The sequence below is a fragment of the Hyaena hyaena genome, unplaced genomic scaffold, assembly GCF_003009895.1.
Source record: "Hyaena hyaena isolate Hyena2069 unplaced genomic scaffold, ASM300989v1 scaffold_280, whole genome shotgun sequence".
In the NCBI taxonomy this organism is placed as follows: Eukaryota; Metazoa; Chordata; class Mammalia; order Carnivora; family Hyaenidae; genus Hyaena; species Hyaena hyaena.
Window position 1 is genome coordinate 1,561,032 of NW_024080912.1, and position 19,155 is coordinate 1,580,186.

Below are 19,155 nucleotides of genomic sequence, written 5' to 3' on the forward strand. Positions count from 1 at the left end.
CCCCCGCGCCTCCCCTGGTGGGTCCCCGGGGTCCGAGTGGCGCCGCGCGCCGCGGGGTCGGCGGGGGGCGGGCGCGGCGGGGCTGCGCGCGGCGGGGGCGCGGTGGGCGGCGCGCCGTACCCCCCTCCGGCCGCGGCGCGATGGTGCGGGCCGGCCGGCGAGTTGTGAGCTCCGGGTTTGAACAGGCCAACTTCTCCAGCGGTCAGGGGCGAGCGCCAGGGCGGCGGCGAGGGCGAGTGAGTGCGGCCGGGTGGGGCGGCGGCTAGGTGCCCGGGCCGCTCGGGATTGGGCCGCCGATCTGGCCCCTGCAACCCAGGGGAGGGTCCCCCTGGCGAAAGCGGGGCGGGGTGCCCTGGGAACCTCGGACCAAGCTGGGGCAGAGGGCACCGAGCCGGGGCTGGACGCGGGCATTCTGGAGGCGGGCGAGTCCCCCCGCCAGGCTGCTGAGATTGGCCGCGGGCAGGATTTCGGGAGACGCGGGCGAAGGCCTCCACGGGCTCCAGCGACCCCTCCGCCATGCGCCCACTCTCCTACCCTCCCAACTGAGGGGGCTCTAAGCTCCGCAGGTCATCTCCTCCATCCTGGGCATCTTTTCGCCTCTCTTTTTTGGCAGGATCCCAAATGCCAGTATTGTAGCTTCCGGAACCCAATGCCCTCCGGGCCAGCGCCCCCAGTGGGGCTCTGGGAAGCTCTCGCCCCGCCCCGCTCCGCGCCGGGGCCCCAGGGAGGGGCGGAGCAGCCCTTCCTTAGGGAATGCAACCCTGTCCCCTGGGTGCCCAGGCCCCGCCGCGTTGCCGGGAGGCTGCAAACCCGCCGCCCCGGGGGAGCGCGGTGGGAAAAAGCTCCTCCCGGGCCGCGCTCCACTGCGCACGCAGTCCTCATGCGGCTCTCTTTTCCTGGTTTCCACCCGCGCCAGGTGATACGCAGAGCCGAGACCATGGCCCATCAGGTGCTCTACCGGGCGCTGGTCTCCACCAAGTGGCTGGCGGAGTCGGTTCGGGCTGGCAAGCTGGGGCCCGGCCTGCGGGTGCTGGACGCGTCCTGGTACTCGCCGGGCACCCGCGAGGCCCGCAAGGAGTACTTGGAGCGTCATGTGCCCGGCGCCTCCTTCTTTGATATAGAGGAGTGCCGGAACGCGGCGTCGCCCTACGAGATGATGCTGCCCAGCGAATCCGACTTCGCCGACTACGTGGGGCGCCTGGGCATCAGCAACCAGACGCACGTGGTGGTGTATGATGGTGACAACCTGGGCTGCTTCTACGCGCCGCGGGTCTGGTGGATGTTCCGGGTGTTCGGTCACCGCACCGTGTCAGTGCTCAATGGCGGCTTCCGGAACTGGCTGAAGGAGGGCCACCCCGTGACATCTGAGCCCTCGCGCCCAGAGCCGGCCAACTTCAAAGCCACTCTGGACCGCTCCCTGCTCAAGACCTACGAGCAGGTGCTGGAGAACCTTGAGTCTAAGAGGTTTCAGTTGGTGGACGCCAGGTCCCAAGGACGGTACCTGGGCACCGAGCCAGAACCAGATGCAGTAGGTATGTGACCTGGAGGATGGGTGATCCCCGGGGGAGTGGCGCCCAGTGAAATGATGGAGAGTGAGGATGTCTGGGGCCGTGTCCGGGTTTTGCCCTCAGGTCCCCCCAACCCCCCAGCCCCCCGGACGCGGGCCTCGGGCTGCATCTGTGAAATGAGAGAATAGAGCCAAATCGAAAAGCCTTTTCAGCGGTGAGGCATGAGAACCTACGTGTGTCTTCCCATAGCCACATGCTCACTAGCAACCTAGTATCCGTGTGGGGTGACCTCAGCAGAGGCGACTGGTGACATCACCCACGTCCATGCCCAGGCACCAGGCGCTCCTTCCCCACGTGCCCAAAGGTGCGCCCGTGAGCCAACACATGCATCTCTGGCCAGAGCTCTCCAGGACACCTAGCTTGTTGGGGCCTCTCTGGTTCCCCAGAAACCCACACAGACATCAACAGTGCCCTTCCCGCGGCACCCCTCCCTCCTTCCAGCCCTCCTGGGACCCCCCTGACCTTTCCAAACAGCTGCAGCCTGTTTGCGGACCTGTACAAGTAGCCGCGACTTCAGGCTGGGTACTCGACGCTGCATTATCTCCTCCTGTCCTTCATCCGACAAGGCTGAATATCCCCATTTCAGAGAGGGGGAAACTGAGTTACTCTGTTAAGTGGCAGAGTCAGGAATTTTACCCAGTGCCGATTAGTTTTGAATCAGTGCTCTCACCCAGGCATCTGCGAGGCATCCACAGGGAGATGGCTCGTGAATCCTCTGCTGCGGGCAGACTAGGCCAAGAGGGTTCTATGTTCCTGGAGGTGGGTGAAGGGGAGTCTGAGGAGAGGACGTGCTGAGTTCTAGAACCTTCCAACAGAGAGCCATAGTAGTCTCACCATCACCCCGGAGGGGTTTCCCCCAGCCCCTGCCTGGGCACCTCTGGGGGCCTGGACCTCTCTACTTTTGGGGTGTCTGGTGGCCCCGGCTGGCCCGAGCCCTCCGAATGGCCAGCACCTCCTGGCTCTGGGCTCTGGGCTCGGGCAGGGTCCACAGAATCTAACTCCTGTGCAGCAGTTTTCCTAACCTGCTGCAAAATGTCTCTTCCCTTCTGTGCCTCTGAGGGGAGAGGACTCTGTGAAAACTGTTTTGGACGCTCTCCGAGCTGGAGGTCCTGAGAGATCACCTCATCCGACAGAGGGGAGACTGAGGCACGGAGGAAGGGCCAGGTCAAGGCCACTTCAGATCCAATCTCCTCAATCCCGTTTTAGAGATGAGGACCCTGAGGCTCAGAAAAGAGGCCCTCCCCATTCTCCCTCCTCCCTCCTCCTCCGGGCTCCCAGGGAGCATGGATTCTCAGGAGAGGTCAACCCCTCCTGTGTGGCGGGATCTCAATCCAATTTCTTGGCCTCTCTGGGTTCCCTGATTATAAAACGAGAAAAGGAATGCCAGCCGTCCCCATCTGGCTGGAAGGGTACTTGGAGAAGGGTGAGGAGCTCTGCAAAGCCCCAGGGCCACCCAGAAAGCACGGAGTGGCACTCCCCTCCCTCATTCCCTGAGAGGCTTTGCTGGCCTCCCGCACAGCATAATTTGGAGGCGCAAAGGCACGTGAGGCTCTCTGAGTTCACGGTCCCCAGCTTGGGGTGGGCTCAGGGAGGCAGCCCGTGGGCTCCGTGGTCCAGATGCAACACCCAGGGGTTGTACGGGTGCCAGGCCTTGGAAGGAGTGTCCCGGAGCAGGCGCTGGGAGGAGGGCCTTGGTCACCCCATAGCCACTTCCTGCCCATCCCAGGCAAGCAACTTCTCCGGCTGCAGCCTTGTGGCCCCAGGGCCTTTGGTCCTGTTTGTGAGACGCTCAAGGTGAGATCCAAGCAGACCTGAGCTTGCATCATGTGCAGCCTTGTGCCAGCCCTTGACCTCTGAACCCTTCCCTCCTTAATGAAAGGAACGGGCTCACCTTATAAGGTGAGCGCGCGGGGCGGGGAGGGAAGCCAGCCAACGAGGTGACGGTCAGTCCAGCCCAGTTATCTTTATAAACCTTGAGGGCAGTGAGTGAAGAGGATATTGACTGGCTCACGGGCACTTCTATCAGCACAGTGTTTTTATCCATGTTCTCTCCTTGACGCGGCCATCAGCCCTCCGGGCAGCGGAAGGAGGGGGGTTAGGACTGATCCCACTTTACAGGCGGGAAAGGGAGAAGTGGATTCTTGAAGGAGGCAGAGTGGCCAAAATTTGACCCCAGGCAGCAGGCCTCAGCGTGGGGCTGTTCCCAAGGCCACTGTTGTGTAAGCAAACACGGGGACTGGGGGAGAGGGGAGTGGGGGAGGGGCAGGCACAGCTTCGCAGTCTAGTGTTGCTTCATGGGATCCTGTGGCCCCTCTGCCGGTGTCTTCCCTCCCAGGGTGGGGGCTGGTGTAGGATGAGGGTGGGGGAGGGGGGCAGGAAGAGGGCTGAGCTGCCCCCCAGCATCCAGGGGTGGTGTGTTTGTGAGGAAAGCAAGAAAGAGCCAAACGGGTTTTCCTGGCCTTGAAAACCCACACCTGTCAGGATGGCCTGAGAGATGTTAAGTCACCTGCTTGACCCGGTGTTTGTTCACAGCCTCCTCAGGAGCTGGGAGCTTCCCCGGGGTGATCTGAAACCCACCCCCAGATGCAGAGGGCAGGGAGAGACCCAAGAAAGAGCAGGCCACTTGAGATTGGCAGGTTCAGTCAGCGAAGGAACTTATTTACAAGGCTTGTCTTGGGTGGCCGGCCACAAGATGAGCTTTCTGCACCCGTCTGCCAAATCTTGAAAGTTTATACAGAGGTCTTAACTGGGTTGAGTCACATACACGCCATCCGGCTGGTCTCAATCTCAATGCAATGTGCTTGGAGCAGCCTCCGGGAACCGGGAAGTCAAGCCGAATGCACATTCCAAGGACAGAGGATGGGGAGAGGAATCTTTAGCTGTCCCCGTCAGGCTCTGAGGCAGTTGGTGGTTATGTCCTCTCCACAACCTCCCCCGACCTTTCTACTCATCATATCAGCTCTTGCAACCTCACACGCCCCCTCTTCTGCACTGTGCAGAGTCGTCAGCAAGGGGTTTCACGGGCGTGGTGGTGGCTCCTTTGGTGGCTGTGTGGCTGCGTTGGAGACAGATGCTGCAGCCACAATGCAGGTGCAAGAGAAAATATAGACCAAGCCAGTGATCCCCCAAATTGGCGACAGCATTTTCCGTCAAGAGCCCTGTCATCAGAACCATTGATTTATTAAGTCCCCTAGGCTGGGGGGGATCAGACAGTTCAGGGCAGCTACTTGTATTCTCATGTGATTCAGTGACGATGACGCATAGTAGACTCATCAGAAACGAACACACCGCCCTCTGTTCAGCTAATGGCACGGTGCCTTCTCGCAGGGCAGCGATGGTGTCTAAGTCCTTCGTATGTCGGGGGATAGCTTTTCTCATTAAAGGTATTTCTAGGTTCAGTGAGGACAGGTTTTGTTGACCATCATTCAAGGCTTGCTGGGTGAATTTAGTAAGTGCTACTGCGTGTGCTGGGCCATCCTCCAGGCCAATGGAGGGGAACAAGACAGTAGCCCAGCGATGACTGGTGGGAAAGAGAACGTGCCCACCTGGCCTTGAGGTGACGGAGACTGTCAGCTTTAGGACCTCTGCCTGATTGCATGTACTGGGGGAGCCCGCGCCGTCGGGTGTGAGGCGGTGGACTGCAAAGAGGGGGTACCAGACCAGGACCTCCACCACAGGGATAGTGCATTTTAGCAGCCGCCTTGCGACTAGACCCCAAGATCCCAGGGGAGACTGGGCAGATCTCCCTGCCCCCAGGGGTGTGTGAAGTAAGTCTCCAATCCCAGTAGGACATGTCATGGCAGATTGCTGTAGGGGATACCTTTCCCAGGTGTGGTGGGCTTAGTGTTAGCAGCAGAGCGAGCTGGTGCCCAGCGAGAGGGCGGTGGCTATCTCCCTCCACTTCCATGCCTTTACAGCATTGGGTGTCTCAGTGAGGTCCCCAGTCTGGCACCCGGGGCAACAGGCCCTGCTGGTTGATCATGTATTAATGCCGGGGACGGCCGTTTAGTGCACCCAGCCAAGATAGTTTTACCTGTTAGTAATTCAACCTGCCACTTGGATATTTCCTTTTTCCTTTTTATCAGCTCTACTGCTTGTGGGTTATAGGGGGGGTGGAACCTCCATTCTATGTCATGTTCTTTTGCTCACTTTTTTAAAAAAATGTTTATTTATTTTGAGAGAAAGAGAAAGAGAGAGTGAGTGAGCATGCACAAGTAAGGGAGAGGGAGAGAAAGTCCCAAGCAAGCTTTGCGCTGTTAGTATGGAATCTGTTGTGTGTGGGGCTCAAGCTCATGAACCATGAGATCATGACCTGAGCCGAAATCACGGGCTGGATACTCAACCGACTGAGTCACCCAGGCACCCCTCTTTTGTCCGTTTTTGCAGTTTACCTCCCCAATCACTGTCTGGTTGATGAGGGCATCTAAACATGGCATTCAGTTTCTCTAATACCCTAATGGTGGCAGCCTGGCTTGGTGACAGGGGAAAGCTTGCGGTAGGCCAGACCCAGTGTCTAGGCAAACCAAGCATAACAAAGACCCTCACTAAGGGAGAGAGGAGGCAATAGAACCAATGTGCCAATCTGTCCTCAGTGGGGAATTCTTGTGAATGGCCCCAGGCTCCTTTGCCAGTTGCCTTGGGTGCTCTTTATAATAGATAGACGTGCCGTTACTACAGTAACCCAGTCACTATTTCAGGGGGCTTTCCAGCATCCTTGGAGATATGTGGGCACAGGGGTGGCTGCTCTCTCCGTGCATCCGATCTGCTGTGTCTACTGAAGATTGTGCCCAGGTTAGGGCATCAGCCTCCTGATTGCCCGGGGGGGGGGTGGGGGGTGGGGGGGGGGGTGTCAGTGCCTCACAAGCCGGGAAAACTGAGAACTACATTCTCCCATATATCCTGACCCCACAAAGGCCCACTCCTGGTCATCCACCACGCAGCTTCCCAGTGCCTAAGCAATAATAGGGTTAGTCCCTTTAAAATGGCCCAGCAGTCAGTGCAAAAAGTGCAAAAGTCCAGGGTTCAGAGACTGGCTATCAGCCAAACCTCTCTTAGTTCAGCCCACTGGCTGCCCTGGTCTGTTCCTCCTCGTGAGTCTGCATCTGGAGAGTGCTGCGGACCCTGCTGGGAGCTGGTTCCTTGTGGGGGTGCACAGAGGTTTTACCCCCTTCCAGAGCTGCGACTAAAATCCTAAGGGGACCCTCTCTTGTTGTCTCTGCCACTGTGTCTGACCCTTACCTTCAGAGTCAACAGGCGCACCTACTCAAATGAGAACACTGCTCGGGAGATGCCCAGATATGTAACGTTTCATTCGAATTTTTGCCTTCCCCGAGGCAGCTTTCTGCTCTGATCCCCAGTCGCCCTTTCTTTCCCAGGCGGCATAAGGGACAGCGGTGCTGCGCCATGTGGGGAATAAAAGTCCTCGAAAGCCCTAAACTCCCTACAAAGGCCTGCATGCCGTTCACAGTCTCAAGGGTTGGGTAGACTTGTGTCGTATCCATCGCAATGTCTGGGAAGACACGCGTCTCACCCGATGAAACAATTCCCCAAAACTTTACTGCGGTGCCTGGGCCTTGAATTTTCTGCAGGTTTACCACCCATTCTTCCCTCACAGATATTCCAGCGAAGTTTGCGGGTTTTCACGTGCTAACATTATAGCGTCAATGTAATGGGCCCATTGCACTGACGGGAGGAAGGAGAATAGAGACAGTTCTCGGGTTACGATCCCATGTAATGAATTCTTATTCAGGTCAGCGGTATGATCTTAGTTATCAGAAACCTCTATTGGTCTGTCTTTTCCATGAATCTCCCTGAAGATGAAACACCTTGGCGGGAACACTTTGCAAAAGCCTCAGCGTGAAACAGTAACCCGGATATGAATTCCTGCTAATGCAATTGACAAGGGATTGGGTTATTTTTGTGATAGATATTTTAAAGTAACAACCAAGATTATGATTGATACTATTATACCAGGACATACATATCTTTTAACGTTTTTAAATTTTTATTTTGAGAGAGAGAGAGAGAGAGAAAATAAGCGGGGGAGGGGCAGAGAGAATGAGGAGACACAGAATCCGAAGCAGGCTCCAGGCTCCAAGCTATCAGCACAGAGCCCGATGGCAGGGCTCAAACTCGTGAACTGAGAGATCATGACCTGAGCCGAAGTTGGACATTTAACCGACTGAGCCACCCAGGCGCCCCAATTTTTAGGAATTTTATGTACTTTCTGAGCACTTCTGTTAATAGCTTCCATATAAATATTTCCCAAGGAAAGATTAGTTAGCCATCATTCCTACTTGACTTCCCATGTAATTTGACATATGAAATGAGTCTAATTAGTTTCATATTTCTCTTTTACAAGGAGAAAAAAAAATATTTTGAGATGGTCTAAGAAAATCCCAAAGTTAGCTCAGGGTAGGTAAGGCTTCATTTAGAATTTGATTTGAGGAAAGTTTGTCTAAAATAGCAAAAGGTTTTATTTATTTGTTTGTTTATGTTAATTCATAGATTTATTTAGCAGCATAGATTCACAGCAAAAATTGCAAAGAAAGTAGAGTTCCCCTATTCCCCATACCTAGTTTCCTATATTACTAACATCTTCTGTTAGTAGGGTTCATTTGTTACAATTAACAAATACAGATACAGTATATCCATTCATTTAATATATTTTTAACACCTGTCAGAACCAAGAGAATTCTAAGGAGACAGGAAGATTAAATATAATGTGGTATCCTAGATGAGGGTCCCGGAACAGAATAAGGGCATTTGGTAAAAAGTAAGGAAATGTAAATGAAGTTTAGACTTTAGTCAAAAGATTTTAAAATACATGATTGCATAGGATCATAGGTCTTTGTGAAACAATATTCAGTTATCCATTTAACCAAAATGATAAAGACCTCAAAGGCAAGTATAGAAATTGCATGGTTGTAAAAAAAAAAAAAAAAAAGCTAAAAAAACCATATCTCCTTTAATAGAGAAGACTGGGTTTTTTCTTAAGTAATCCAAGACCGGATCAAAACTACATAAAACATAGGAAATTATTTTCTTTTATACGTTCATTTTTGAGAGAGAGAAAGAGAGAGGCAGAGCATGAGCAGGGGAGGGGCAGAGAGAGAGGGAGCCAGAATCTGAAGCAGGCTCCAGGCTCTGAGCTGTCAGCACAGACCCCGACGCAGGGCTTGAACCCACGAACTATGAGATCATGACCTGAGTCGAAGTCAGACACTTCACCAACTGAGCTACCTAGGTGCCCTGAAATTATTTTGAGAAACCACAGTATCTTTGTTTTCTAGGTAGGTTACCTAAAAGGCAAAGAAAAACCTTTGACAATCCCATAAAGAACAGACTGAGAGTTCAAGAAACCATTATCCTTTATAACGGATGAGAAAAAATTAAATTTCCTTTTTACATAAGTTCACTTTGATAGATAGCTTATTTTTAAGCTGATTAAATAGAGCTCTTTTACAGATTAATTTTGGTAATATCTTCAGAAGTTAGAAAAGCATGTATACTTAACATATATCCATAGACATATATAAACATAAAAACAGACTCAGAGAATCAATAACTTAGCCTTTGATAAGTAAGCTTAGGGAGACGGTGGGAAGGTCTTTGGACAAGGCACCTTCTAGAGCATTCTGTGCCTTCCCCCCACCCCAGATTTTTTCCTTCAGTCTCTGCGGGTAGTGTTTTGGTTATCTCCTGGGGTGTGTATGAATCAAAGACATGATAAAATTCACAACTTTGACTTTACAGGGAAAGAATGTCAGTTATCTCCCAGGTTTGGGGGCAGTTGCTATTTATTTATTTATTTTAAAATGTTTCTTTCTTTATTTTTGCAAGAGAGAGAGCATGCACAAGCAGGGGAGGGGCAGAGAGAGAGAGGGAGAGAGAATCCCAAGCAGGCTCTGCACTGTCAGCACAGAGCCCGGCGTGGGGCTTGAACTCATGAACCTTGAGCTCATGACCTGAGCTGAAATCAGGAGTTGGATACTTAACCGACTGAGCCACCCAGGCACCCCACACCTGCTATTTAAAATTCTCCTTTGTATTCGGGGTGGGAAGGCATGGGGGCATCTCCATTTTTCTCTCCACCACAGTCTCCTCTTGATTCTGATCGCTTGCTCAAGGATTCCCCTCTCTGAGTCCTAATCAGGCTTTGTCATGAGCTCCCGAGTCTTAATCCACAGCCTTGTGCCTTCCTCACCTTGCAAAACGACACCCTACTGCCTCCGACAGACTGCCCTGCTCTTTCGCCTTGGCTGCCGGCCCTGAAGGCGGCAGAGTAGCAGACACCTGCACTCCCTTCTCAAACCTCAACTCTTCTTCCAGCTTTCCACCTGGACGCTCAGCCTACAGCTGGACATCAGGGTCCAGATGACACGGGCCGCGGTGGAGGCCAGCACACCGTGACAACCGTGCACTCGTTTCTCTGTGCATAGCCCCTCAAGCGAGCGCATTAAAGCGGCAGGTGTTTCCGGGGCCTCCCTGTACTCACGCAGAGGTCCCCACGCACCGAACATTCTGGCCACCCCTCCTCCCATAGAGGGCACGGCCCAAGTAGCGTTGCCCCCGTGGATGCCTCTTTCCCAAGGCCCGTTTCTTCAGTCTCCTGGCTGCCTTACCAGCTTTTAGTTTACAGCCTCGTCGGGAGCTTCCCGGGATAATCCGAAACCCACCCCAGATGCAGAGGGCAGGGGGGACTGAAGAAAGGGGACAGATCACTCCAGATATGTGGGTAGCAGGTTTAATAAGCAAGGGGACTCATTTACAAGGCTCGTCTCGGCCGGCTGCAAGATGCGTGGATTTCTGCACGCACCTGCCAAGTCTTACAAGTTTATATGGAGGCCTTAACTGGGTTGAGTCCCATACATATTGTCTGGCTGGTCTTGGAGCCATATCACTATCTCAAGGCCATGTCTTTGGGGGCAGCCTCTGGGAGCAGGGAAGGCAAGCAGAATGCACATTCCCAGGACAGGGGAGGGGATGAGGAGCCCCTGAGGGCCAGGGTCCAGCTCGCGGGGCAATCAGTGGTCACCCCCTCTCAACGGTCTCCCCCAGTGACTGGCTTCCTCTTGGCCAAAGCTGGAACCCAAAGTCCCAGGCCTCTGAACGGTTGAGGAATATGAGGGGTCATCTCATCCATTCCCCTACCTCCTCTCTCTCTCCTGGAAAGATTCAGGGTAGTCCAAGAACACAGGTTTTTAGCTTTGGACAGACCTGACTTGGCACACCTGTGTGTCCTGAAGCAAGTTGCCTCACCTCTCTGAGCCTGGGCTCCCCATCAGCGCCAGGACGGTAATCTGGCTTTGCAAGGATTCGAGAAGAAGTTTTCAAGCTAATACTGCCTGATGCCTGGTGCCAGAGGTATGGCGGCGTGCCTGCTGCAGGGAGGAAAGCCAGGAGCCTGCAGTAGAAGCCAGACTTAGGAGAAAAAGCCCCTGCTTCTGGGCCCACATGCTTTCCTTCGGTTGGTTGTTCTCCAAAGCTCTCTGGGCTGGGACGTGCATAGGCGTTCAGTGCCTGCTCGTTTAAATTCCTCAGACAGGCTCTGAGCCCTCGCTGGCAGAGATGAGAAAGAAGACGCCCCCCCTCCCCGAGGCTGGCCCAGTTTGGGAAGCCAGAGTCACGGAACCACTGCCAGACCCCCCCCCCCCCCCCCCCCNGGGGGGGGGGTGGGGGGTGGGGGGGGTGGTGTCAGTGCCTCACAAGCCGGGAAAACTGAGAACTACATTCTCCCATATATCCTGACCCCACAAAGGCCCACTCCTGGTCATCCACCACGCAGCTTCCCAGTGCCTAAGCAATAATAGGGTTAGTCCCTTTAAAATGGCCCAGCAGTCAGTGCAAAAAGTGCAAAAGTCCAGGGTTCAGAGACTGGCTATCAGCCAAACCTCTCTTAGTTCAGCCCACTGGCTGCCCTGGTCTGTTCCTCCTCGTGAGTCTGCATCTGGAGAGTGCTGCGGACCCTGCTGGGAGCTGGTTCCTTGTGGGGGTGCACAGAGGTTTTACCCCCTTCCAGAGCTGCGACTAAAATCCTAAGGGGACCCTCTCTTGTTGTCTCTGCCACTGTGTCTGACCCTTACCTTCAGAGTCAACAGGCGCACCTACTCAAATGAGAACACTGCTCGGGAGATGCCCAGATATGTAACGTTTCATTCGAATTTTTGCCTTCCCCGAGGCAGCTTTCTGCTCTGATCCCCAGTCGCCCTTTCTTTCCCAGGCGGCATAAGGGACAGCGGTGCTGCGCCATGTGGGGAATAAAAGTCCTCGAAAGCCCTAAACTCCCTACAAAGGCCTGCATGCCGTTCACAGTCTCAAGGGTTGGGTAGACTTGTGTCGTATCCATCGCAATGTCTGGGAAGACACGCGTCTCACCCGATGAAACAATTCCCCAAAACTTTACTGCGGTGCCTGGGCCTTGAATTTTCTGCAGGTTTACCACCCATTCTTCCCTCACAGATATTCCAGCGAAGTTTGCGGGTTTTCACGTGCTAACATTATAGCGTCAATGTAATGGGCCCATTGCACTGACGGGAGGAAGGAGAATAGAGACAGTTCTCGGGTTACGATCCCATGTAATGAATTCTTATTCAGGTCAGCGGTATGATCTTAGTTATCAGAAACCTCTATTGGTCTGTCTTTTCCATGAATCTCCCTGAAGATGAAACACCTTGGCGGGAACACTTTGCAAAAGCCTCAGCGTGAAACAGTAACCCGGATATGAATTCCTGCTAATGCAATTGACAAGGGATTGGGTTATTTTTGTGATAGATATTTTAAAGTAACAACCAAGATTATGATTGATACTATTATACCAGGACATACATATCTTTTAACGTTTTTAAATTTTTATTTTGAGAGAGAGAGAGAGAGAGAAAATAAGCGGGGGAGGGGCAGAGAGAATGAGGAGACACAGAATCCGAAGCAGGCTCCAGGCTCCAAGCTATCAGCACAGAGCCCGATGGCAGGGCTCAAACTCGTGAACTGAGAGATCATGACCTGAGCCGAAGTTGGACATTTAACCGACTGAGCCACCCAGGCGCCCCAATTTTTAGGAATTTTATGTACTTTCTGAGCACTTCTGTTAATAGCTTCCATATAAATATTTCCCAAGGAAAGATTAGTTAGCCATCATTCCTACTTGACTTCCCATGTAATTTGACATATGAAATGAGTCTAATTAGTTTCATATTTCTCTTTTACAAGGAGAAAAAAAAATATTTTGAGATGGTCTAAGAAAATCCCAAAGTTAGCTCAGGGTAGGTAAGGCTTCATTTAGAATTTGATTTGAGGAAAGTTTGTCTAAAATAGCAAAAGGTTTTATTTATTTGTTTGTTTATGTTAATTCATAGATTTATTTAGCAGCATAGATTCACAGCAAAAATTGCAAAGAAAGTAGAGTTCCCCTATTCCCCATACCTAGTTTCCTATATTACTAACATCTTCTGTTAGTAGGGTTCATTTGTTACAATTAACAAATACAGATACAGTATATCCATTCATTTAATATATTTTTAACACCTGTCAGAACCAAGAGAATTCTAAGGAGACAGGAAGATTAAATATAATGTGGTATCCTAGATGAGGGTCCCGGAACAGAATAAGGGCATTTGGTAAAAAGTAAGGAAATGTAAATGAAGTTTAGACTTTAGTCAAAAGATTTTAAAATACATGATTGCATAGGATCATAGGTCTTTGTGAAACAATATTCAGTTATCCATTTAACCAAAATGATAAAGACCTCAAAGGCAAGTATAGAAATTGCATGGTTGTAAAAAAAAAAAAAAAAAAGCTAAAAAAACCATATCTCCTTTAATAGAGAAGACTGGGTTTTTTCTTAAGTAATCCAAGACCGGATCAAAACTACATAAAACATAGGAAATTATTTTCTTTTATACGTTCATTTTTGAGAGAGAGAAAGAGAGAGGCAGAGCATGAGCAGGGGAGGGGCAGAGAGAGAGGGAGCCAGAATCTGAAGCAGGCTCCAGGCTCTGAGCTGTCAGCACAGACCCCGACGCAGGGCTTGAACCCACGAACTATGAGATCATGACCTGAGTCGAAGTCAGACACTTCACCAACTGAGCTACCTAGGTGCCCTGAAATTATTTTGAGAAACCACAGTATCTTTGTTTTCTAGGTAGGTTACCTAAAAGGCAAAGAAAAACCTTTGACAATCCCATAAAGAACAGACTGAGAGTTCAAGAAACCATTATCCTTTATAACGGATGAGAAAAAATTAAATTTCCTTTTTACATAAGTTCACTTTGATAGATAGCTTATTTTTAAGCTGATTAAATAGAGCTCTTTTACAGATTAATTTTGGTAATATCTTCAGAAGTTAGAAAAGCATGTATACTTAACATATATCCATAGACATATATAAACATAAAAACAGACTCAGAGAATCAATAACTTAGCCTTTGATAAGTAAGCTTAGGGAGACGGTGGGAAGGTCTTTGGACAAGGCACCTTCTAGAGCATTCTGTGCCTTCCCCCCACCCCAGATTTTTTCCTTCAGTCTCTGCGGGTAGTGTTTTGGTTATCTCCTGGGGTGTGTATGAATCAAAGACATGATAAAATTCACAACTTTGACTTTACAGGGAAAGAATGTCAGTTATCTCCCAGGTTTGGGGGCAGTTGCTATTTATTTATTTATTTTAAAATGTTTCTTTCTTTATTTTTGCAAGAGAGAGAGCATGCACAAGCAGGGGAGGGGCAGAGAGAGAGAGGGAGAGAGAATCCCAAGCAGGCTCTGCACTGTCAGCACAGAGCCCGGCGTGGGGCTTGAACTCATGAACCTTGAGCTCATGACCTGAGCTGAAATCAGGAGTTGGATACTTAACCGACTGAGCCACCCAGGCACCCCACACCTGCTATTTAAAATTCTCCTTTGTATTCGGGGTGGGAAGGCATGGGGGCATCTCCATTTTTCTCTCCACCACAGTCTCCTCTTGATTCTGATCGCTTGCTCAAGGATTCCCCTCTCTGAGTCCTAATCAGGCTTTGTCATGAGCTCCCGAGTCTTAATCCACAGCCTTGTGCCTTCCTCACCTTGCAAAACGACACCCTACTGCCTCCGACAGACTGCCCTGCTCTTTCGCCTTGGCTGCCGGCCCTGAAGGCGGCAGAGTAGCAGACACCTGCACTCCCTTCTCAAACCTCAACTCTTCTTCCAGCTTTCCACCTGGACGCTCAGCCTACAGCTGGACATCAGGGTCCAGATGACACGGGCCGCGGTGGAGGCCAGCACACCGTGACAACCGTGCACTCGTTTCTCTGTGCATAGCCCCTCAAGCGAGCGCATTAAAGCGGCAGGTGTTTCCGGGGCCTCCCTGTACTCACGCAGAGGTCCCCACGCACCGAACATTCTGGCCACCCCTCCTCCCATAGAGGGCACGGCCCAAGTAGCGTTGCCCCCGTGGATGCCTCTTTCCCAAGGCCCGTTTCTTCAGTCTCCTGGCTGCCTTACCAGCTTTTAGTTTACAGCCTCGTCGGGAGCTTCCCGGGATAATCCGAAACCCACCCCAGATGCAGAGGGCAGGGGGGACTGAAGAAAGGGGACAGATCACTCCAGATATGTGGGTAGCAGGTTTAATAAGCAAGGGGACTCATTTACAAGGCTCGTCTCGGCCGGCTGCAAGATGCGTGGATTTCTGCACGCACCTGCCAAGTCTTACAAGTTTATATGGAGGCCTTAACTGGGTTGAGTCCCATACATATTGTCTGGCTGGTCTTGGAGCCATATCACTATCTCAAGGCCATGTCTTTGGGGGCAGCCTCTGGGAGCAGGGAAGGCAAGCAGAATGCACATTCCCAGGACAGGGGAGGGGATGAGGAGCCCCTGAGGGCCAGGGTCCAGCTCGCGGGGCAATCAGTGGTCACCCCCTCTCAACGGTCTCCCCCAGTGACTGGCTTCCTCTTGGCCAAAGCTGGAACCCAAAGTCCCAGGCCTCTGAACGGTTGAGGAATATGAGGGGTCATCTCATCCATTCCCCTACCTCCTCTCTCTCTCCTGGAAAGATTCAGGGTAGTCCAAGAACACAGGTTTTTAGCTTTGGACAGACCTGACTTGGCACACCTGTGTGTCCTGAAGCAAGTTGCCTCACCTCTCTGAGCCTGGGCTCCCCATCAGCGCCAGGACGGTAATCTGGCTTTGCAAGGATTCGAGAAGAAGTTTTCAAGCTAATACTGCCTGATGCCTGGTGCCAGAGGTATGGCGGCGTGCCTGCTGCAGGGAGGAAAGCCAGGAGCCTGCAGTAGAAGCCAGACTTAGGAGAAAAAGCCCCTGCTTCTGGGCCCACATGCTTTCCTTCGGTTGGTTGTTCTCCAAAGCTCTCTGGGCTGGGACGTGCATAGGCGTTCAGTGCCTGCTCGTTTAAATTCCTCAGACAGGCTCTGAGCCCTCGCTGGCAGAGATGAGAAAGAAGACGCCCCCCCTCCCCGAGGCTGGCCCAGTTTGGGAAGCCAGAGTCACGGAACCACTGCCAGACCCCCCCCCCCCCCCCCACCGCCCCAGACTTCTTTACTCCGAAGAGGTGCCTTTTCTGCAAGAAAGCAGTGGTGCTGTTTGCATCGGGGGTGGGAGGAAGGAAACAAGACGGCATTCAGAACTCAACAAACATTCGCGCTTTTAAATGCACTTCTGTTCAGTCCACTGCTTGGATACCTAGAGATTTCTAAGGTGGTTTCCTTGGCCCAGGAGGCCCTGGCAACGGGTCTGTTGGCTTCTCACTGGTGAGGTCGGCACACGTCCAGTCTCAGAGGAAATCTTCCGGACAAAGAGATAAAGTGACAACGGGAAAAACTCCCCAGAATCTAGAAGTGGAGATGTGTATTCAATCGAAGGCACACTTGAGTCATGCCAGTGAATTTTGGGATCCTCTTTGGCTTCAGCGGACGGGGGATGGGACACTGCTGGCATGATTGTGCACTTGCTGTGTGCCTGGGGTCACTAGGGGCTTCTGCCAACAGTGGCTAAGCTTCCCCCAGAAGCCTGGGACGTAGATGAGGTTGTCTCCCCATTTCACAATGGGGAGGCTGAGGCTTAGGGATGAAAGGCCTCCTGGCTGCACCCTGTGTGTGTCTTGGTCCAGTCCTCTCCCTCCCACTGCGGCCCACCTTGGTCCTGCTCTGTCCCATGGCCCAGATTAAGGGGGTGACAGGGAACTTTGGAAGAAGGGGAGTCCAAAGAGACGGCCAAACCTGCCTGGGGCCTCACTCCCAGCATCCAAAGTCTGCCAGGGCGTGAGGTGCTTGAGGAAGAGAGGAGTGACCTTTGGCATGCTAAGGGTGGCACCGAGACCTTGGCCTAGACTCCTTTGCCCCACTTGCTGGCTATTCTGAAACAGATTTGGCAGAGCGGCCTCATTGGGAGTGTTCCGGAATGGACCTCAACCAGCCCAACCCCCCACTCTACTTTAACCCAAGCCTCTCAGGGTGCTAGGGTGGGCCTGCAGGGACCACAGCGTCCCTGTCTGCACCTGCCCCCAAGGTAGGTGGTGAAGTGGCGGGAGCATCAGCGTCTGAAGGTGGGTGGCCGGCCTCAGTAGTTGGTGCTTTGCTCCTTACAACAGCCCCTGCCCGTGAACTCTCATTCCCATTTAACATGTGGGAAACTGGGGCTCAGAGAGGTGACATGACTTACTGAAGGTCACCCTGCTGGTGAACATCAGGGGACTTGGTGTAATCCTGGGTCTGCCTTTGCCTCTCTGTGTGGCCTTAGCTGAGCCCTTTCATGTTGCAAAGGCTCAGCGTATATATCTGTAAAATGGAGCAACATGATATTGAATGAATCGTGGAGTTATCTGTTTAGCATCCGGCTTCCTTGCCAGACGGTAATCTCCCTGAGAGCCAGGGCCATTGCTCCCTTCCTCCGCTGTGCTCTTAGCCACTGGCACAGCGCGTAGCATTTGCTTCTCGACAGCCCTATGTGGCAGGTGTGTACCATGGAGCCCATTTTACAGATGAGAAAACCGACTCAGAGAAGTGAAAGCATTTGCCCAAGGCAAACCGTAGTAAAAGGGTTGGTAAGTGGCAGAGCTGGGCCCCCCCTGTCCTTTCAAGTAAGTATGACTTTGGACACCCCTACTTCAAGGCAGGTTTTGGGGGAGAGGGCCCGTTGGCTTCCGTCGCAAGCATTGAACGTAGGTTGGGCCAGGAGCAAACCCCCCATCCTTACAGCCTCAGCTGGTTTTGGCCCCCATACCGCTCTTAACCCTGACCTTCCCCCCTTTGTCTTCTGCCCCGCCCAGGACTGGAATCCGGCCACATCCGAGGCTCCCTCAACATGCCGTTCATGGACTTCTTGACCGAGGACGGCTTCGAGAAGAGCCCGGAGGAGCTGCGCTCCATGTTCGAGGCCAAGAAGGTGAACCTGGCACAGCCCCTCATCGCCACGTGCCGGAAGGGAGTCACCGCCTGCCACATCGCCCTGGCCGCCTACCTCTGCGGCAAGCCCGACGTGGCCGTCTACGACGGCTCCTGGTTCGAGTGGTTCCACCGGGCACCCCCGGAGACCCGTGTGTCCCAGGGGCAGCGTGGGAAGGCCTGAGCGCCAGGGCTCCTCGCCGCCTGCAGCCCCCCGTCCTCTTGGTGACCGCGGTCTGACATCCGCGTACCTCTTCCACCAAGGAGACCACCTAGGTTTTAGGACCGTGTGCAAAGCTCTCCTTTGCCCCCAGACACTGGAATAAACTGTTTTTTTTTTCTGAGTAGCTGTGTTTGCCTGCCTCTACCTGGTCCCATCCTTGCTCCGTCTGCCGTCCCCTTCAGGTTCCTTAGAACCCGCAAGGCAAGAAGCCTCCAGAGCAGCCCCTGGGGGCGGGGGGCCCACACTGTGGGGGCCACTCTATTACTTAGTTTTGGCAGAGGAAGTCGCCTGTTGTCCCATGTCCGGCGGGGCATGCGAGGACCCACCAGGAAGAGGCCCCAAGTGGTGGGGAGAAGTGAAAGCAAGGCCAGCCGGCCACCAGCCCCCTTCCGGTGTAGGCCAGCCCTCTGGGGGAGAGGAACAGAAGAGGAGGCATCTGGCCTTTGAAAGGAGGGTTCGAAGGGGTGTCACACAACACAGGCCCTCTCAGAAGAGGCGCTCAGGGGCGCCTGGGTGGCTCAGTTGGTTGAGCCGCAGACTTCGGCTCAGGTCACGATCTCACGGCTTGTGGGTTCGAGCCCCGCGTCCAGCTCTGTCGGTACTGACAGCTCAGAGCCTGCCTTGGATCTTCTGTCTCCCTCCCTCTCTGCCCCTCCGCAGCTCACGCTAATAAATAAACAGTAAAAAAATTAAAAAGAAAAAGAATAATCAGGCTTGCTGAACTGATTCAGTTCAGTGCACCCACACAGAGGAAATCAAGTCGCAAGACTGATTATTTACAGATCCCAGACATGGGTGGGGTGGTGATGAGCCACAGTAAGGGCTGTCCTCTGTCCCAGGTTGTACGTGAGTGGGAAAGACAGAGCAGGATAGCAGGCACCTATTAGGCACAGGGTGGTTGGGGCGGAGGTCTCTAAGTTTTCATGGGCTCAGCTCTAAGAGGTTATTTCAATATGTGCCCGGAGAAAGGCAAAGACAGAATTTGAGATGTGGGAA

General features: G+C 52.8%; 1 protein-coding gene across 2 annotated transcripts; it reads left to right on the forward strand.

Moving 5' to 3' along the window:
* The first annotated feature begins 159 nt into the window (after positions 1–159).
* On the forward strand, positions 160–18,280 carry TST (thiosulfate sulfurtransferase). 2 transcript variants are annotated; one of them, XM_039246078.1, is made up of 3 exons: positions 160–236; positions 917–1,532; positions 17,822–18,280. In XM_039246078.1, exons 2-3 carry the CDS (start codon positions 938–940, stop codon positions 18,118–18,120), a joined length of 894 nt encoding a protein of 297 aa, XP_039102009.1. In that variant the 5' UTR covers positions 160–236; positions 917–937; the 3' UTR covers positions 18,121–18,280. The 2 variants fall into 2 exon arrangements, with proteins under 2 accessions (XP_039102009.1, XP_039102008.1); XM_039246077.1 differs by lacking the exon at positions 160–236 and having other exon boundaries at positions 301–1,532.
* Positions 18,281–19,155: the final 875 nt, after the last annotated feature.

Excerpts from the sequence above, each read along its gene's own strand:
- TST (XM_039246077.1), top strand. The coding sequence starts at position 650 with ATGCCCTCCGGGCCAGCGCCCCCAGTGGGGCTCTGGGAAGCTCTCGCC. Across the intron at positions 1,533-17,821 it reads GCCAGAACCAGATGCAGTAG|GACTGGAATCCGGCCACATC; the intron begins GTATGTGACCTG and ends TGCCCCGCCCAG.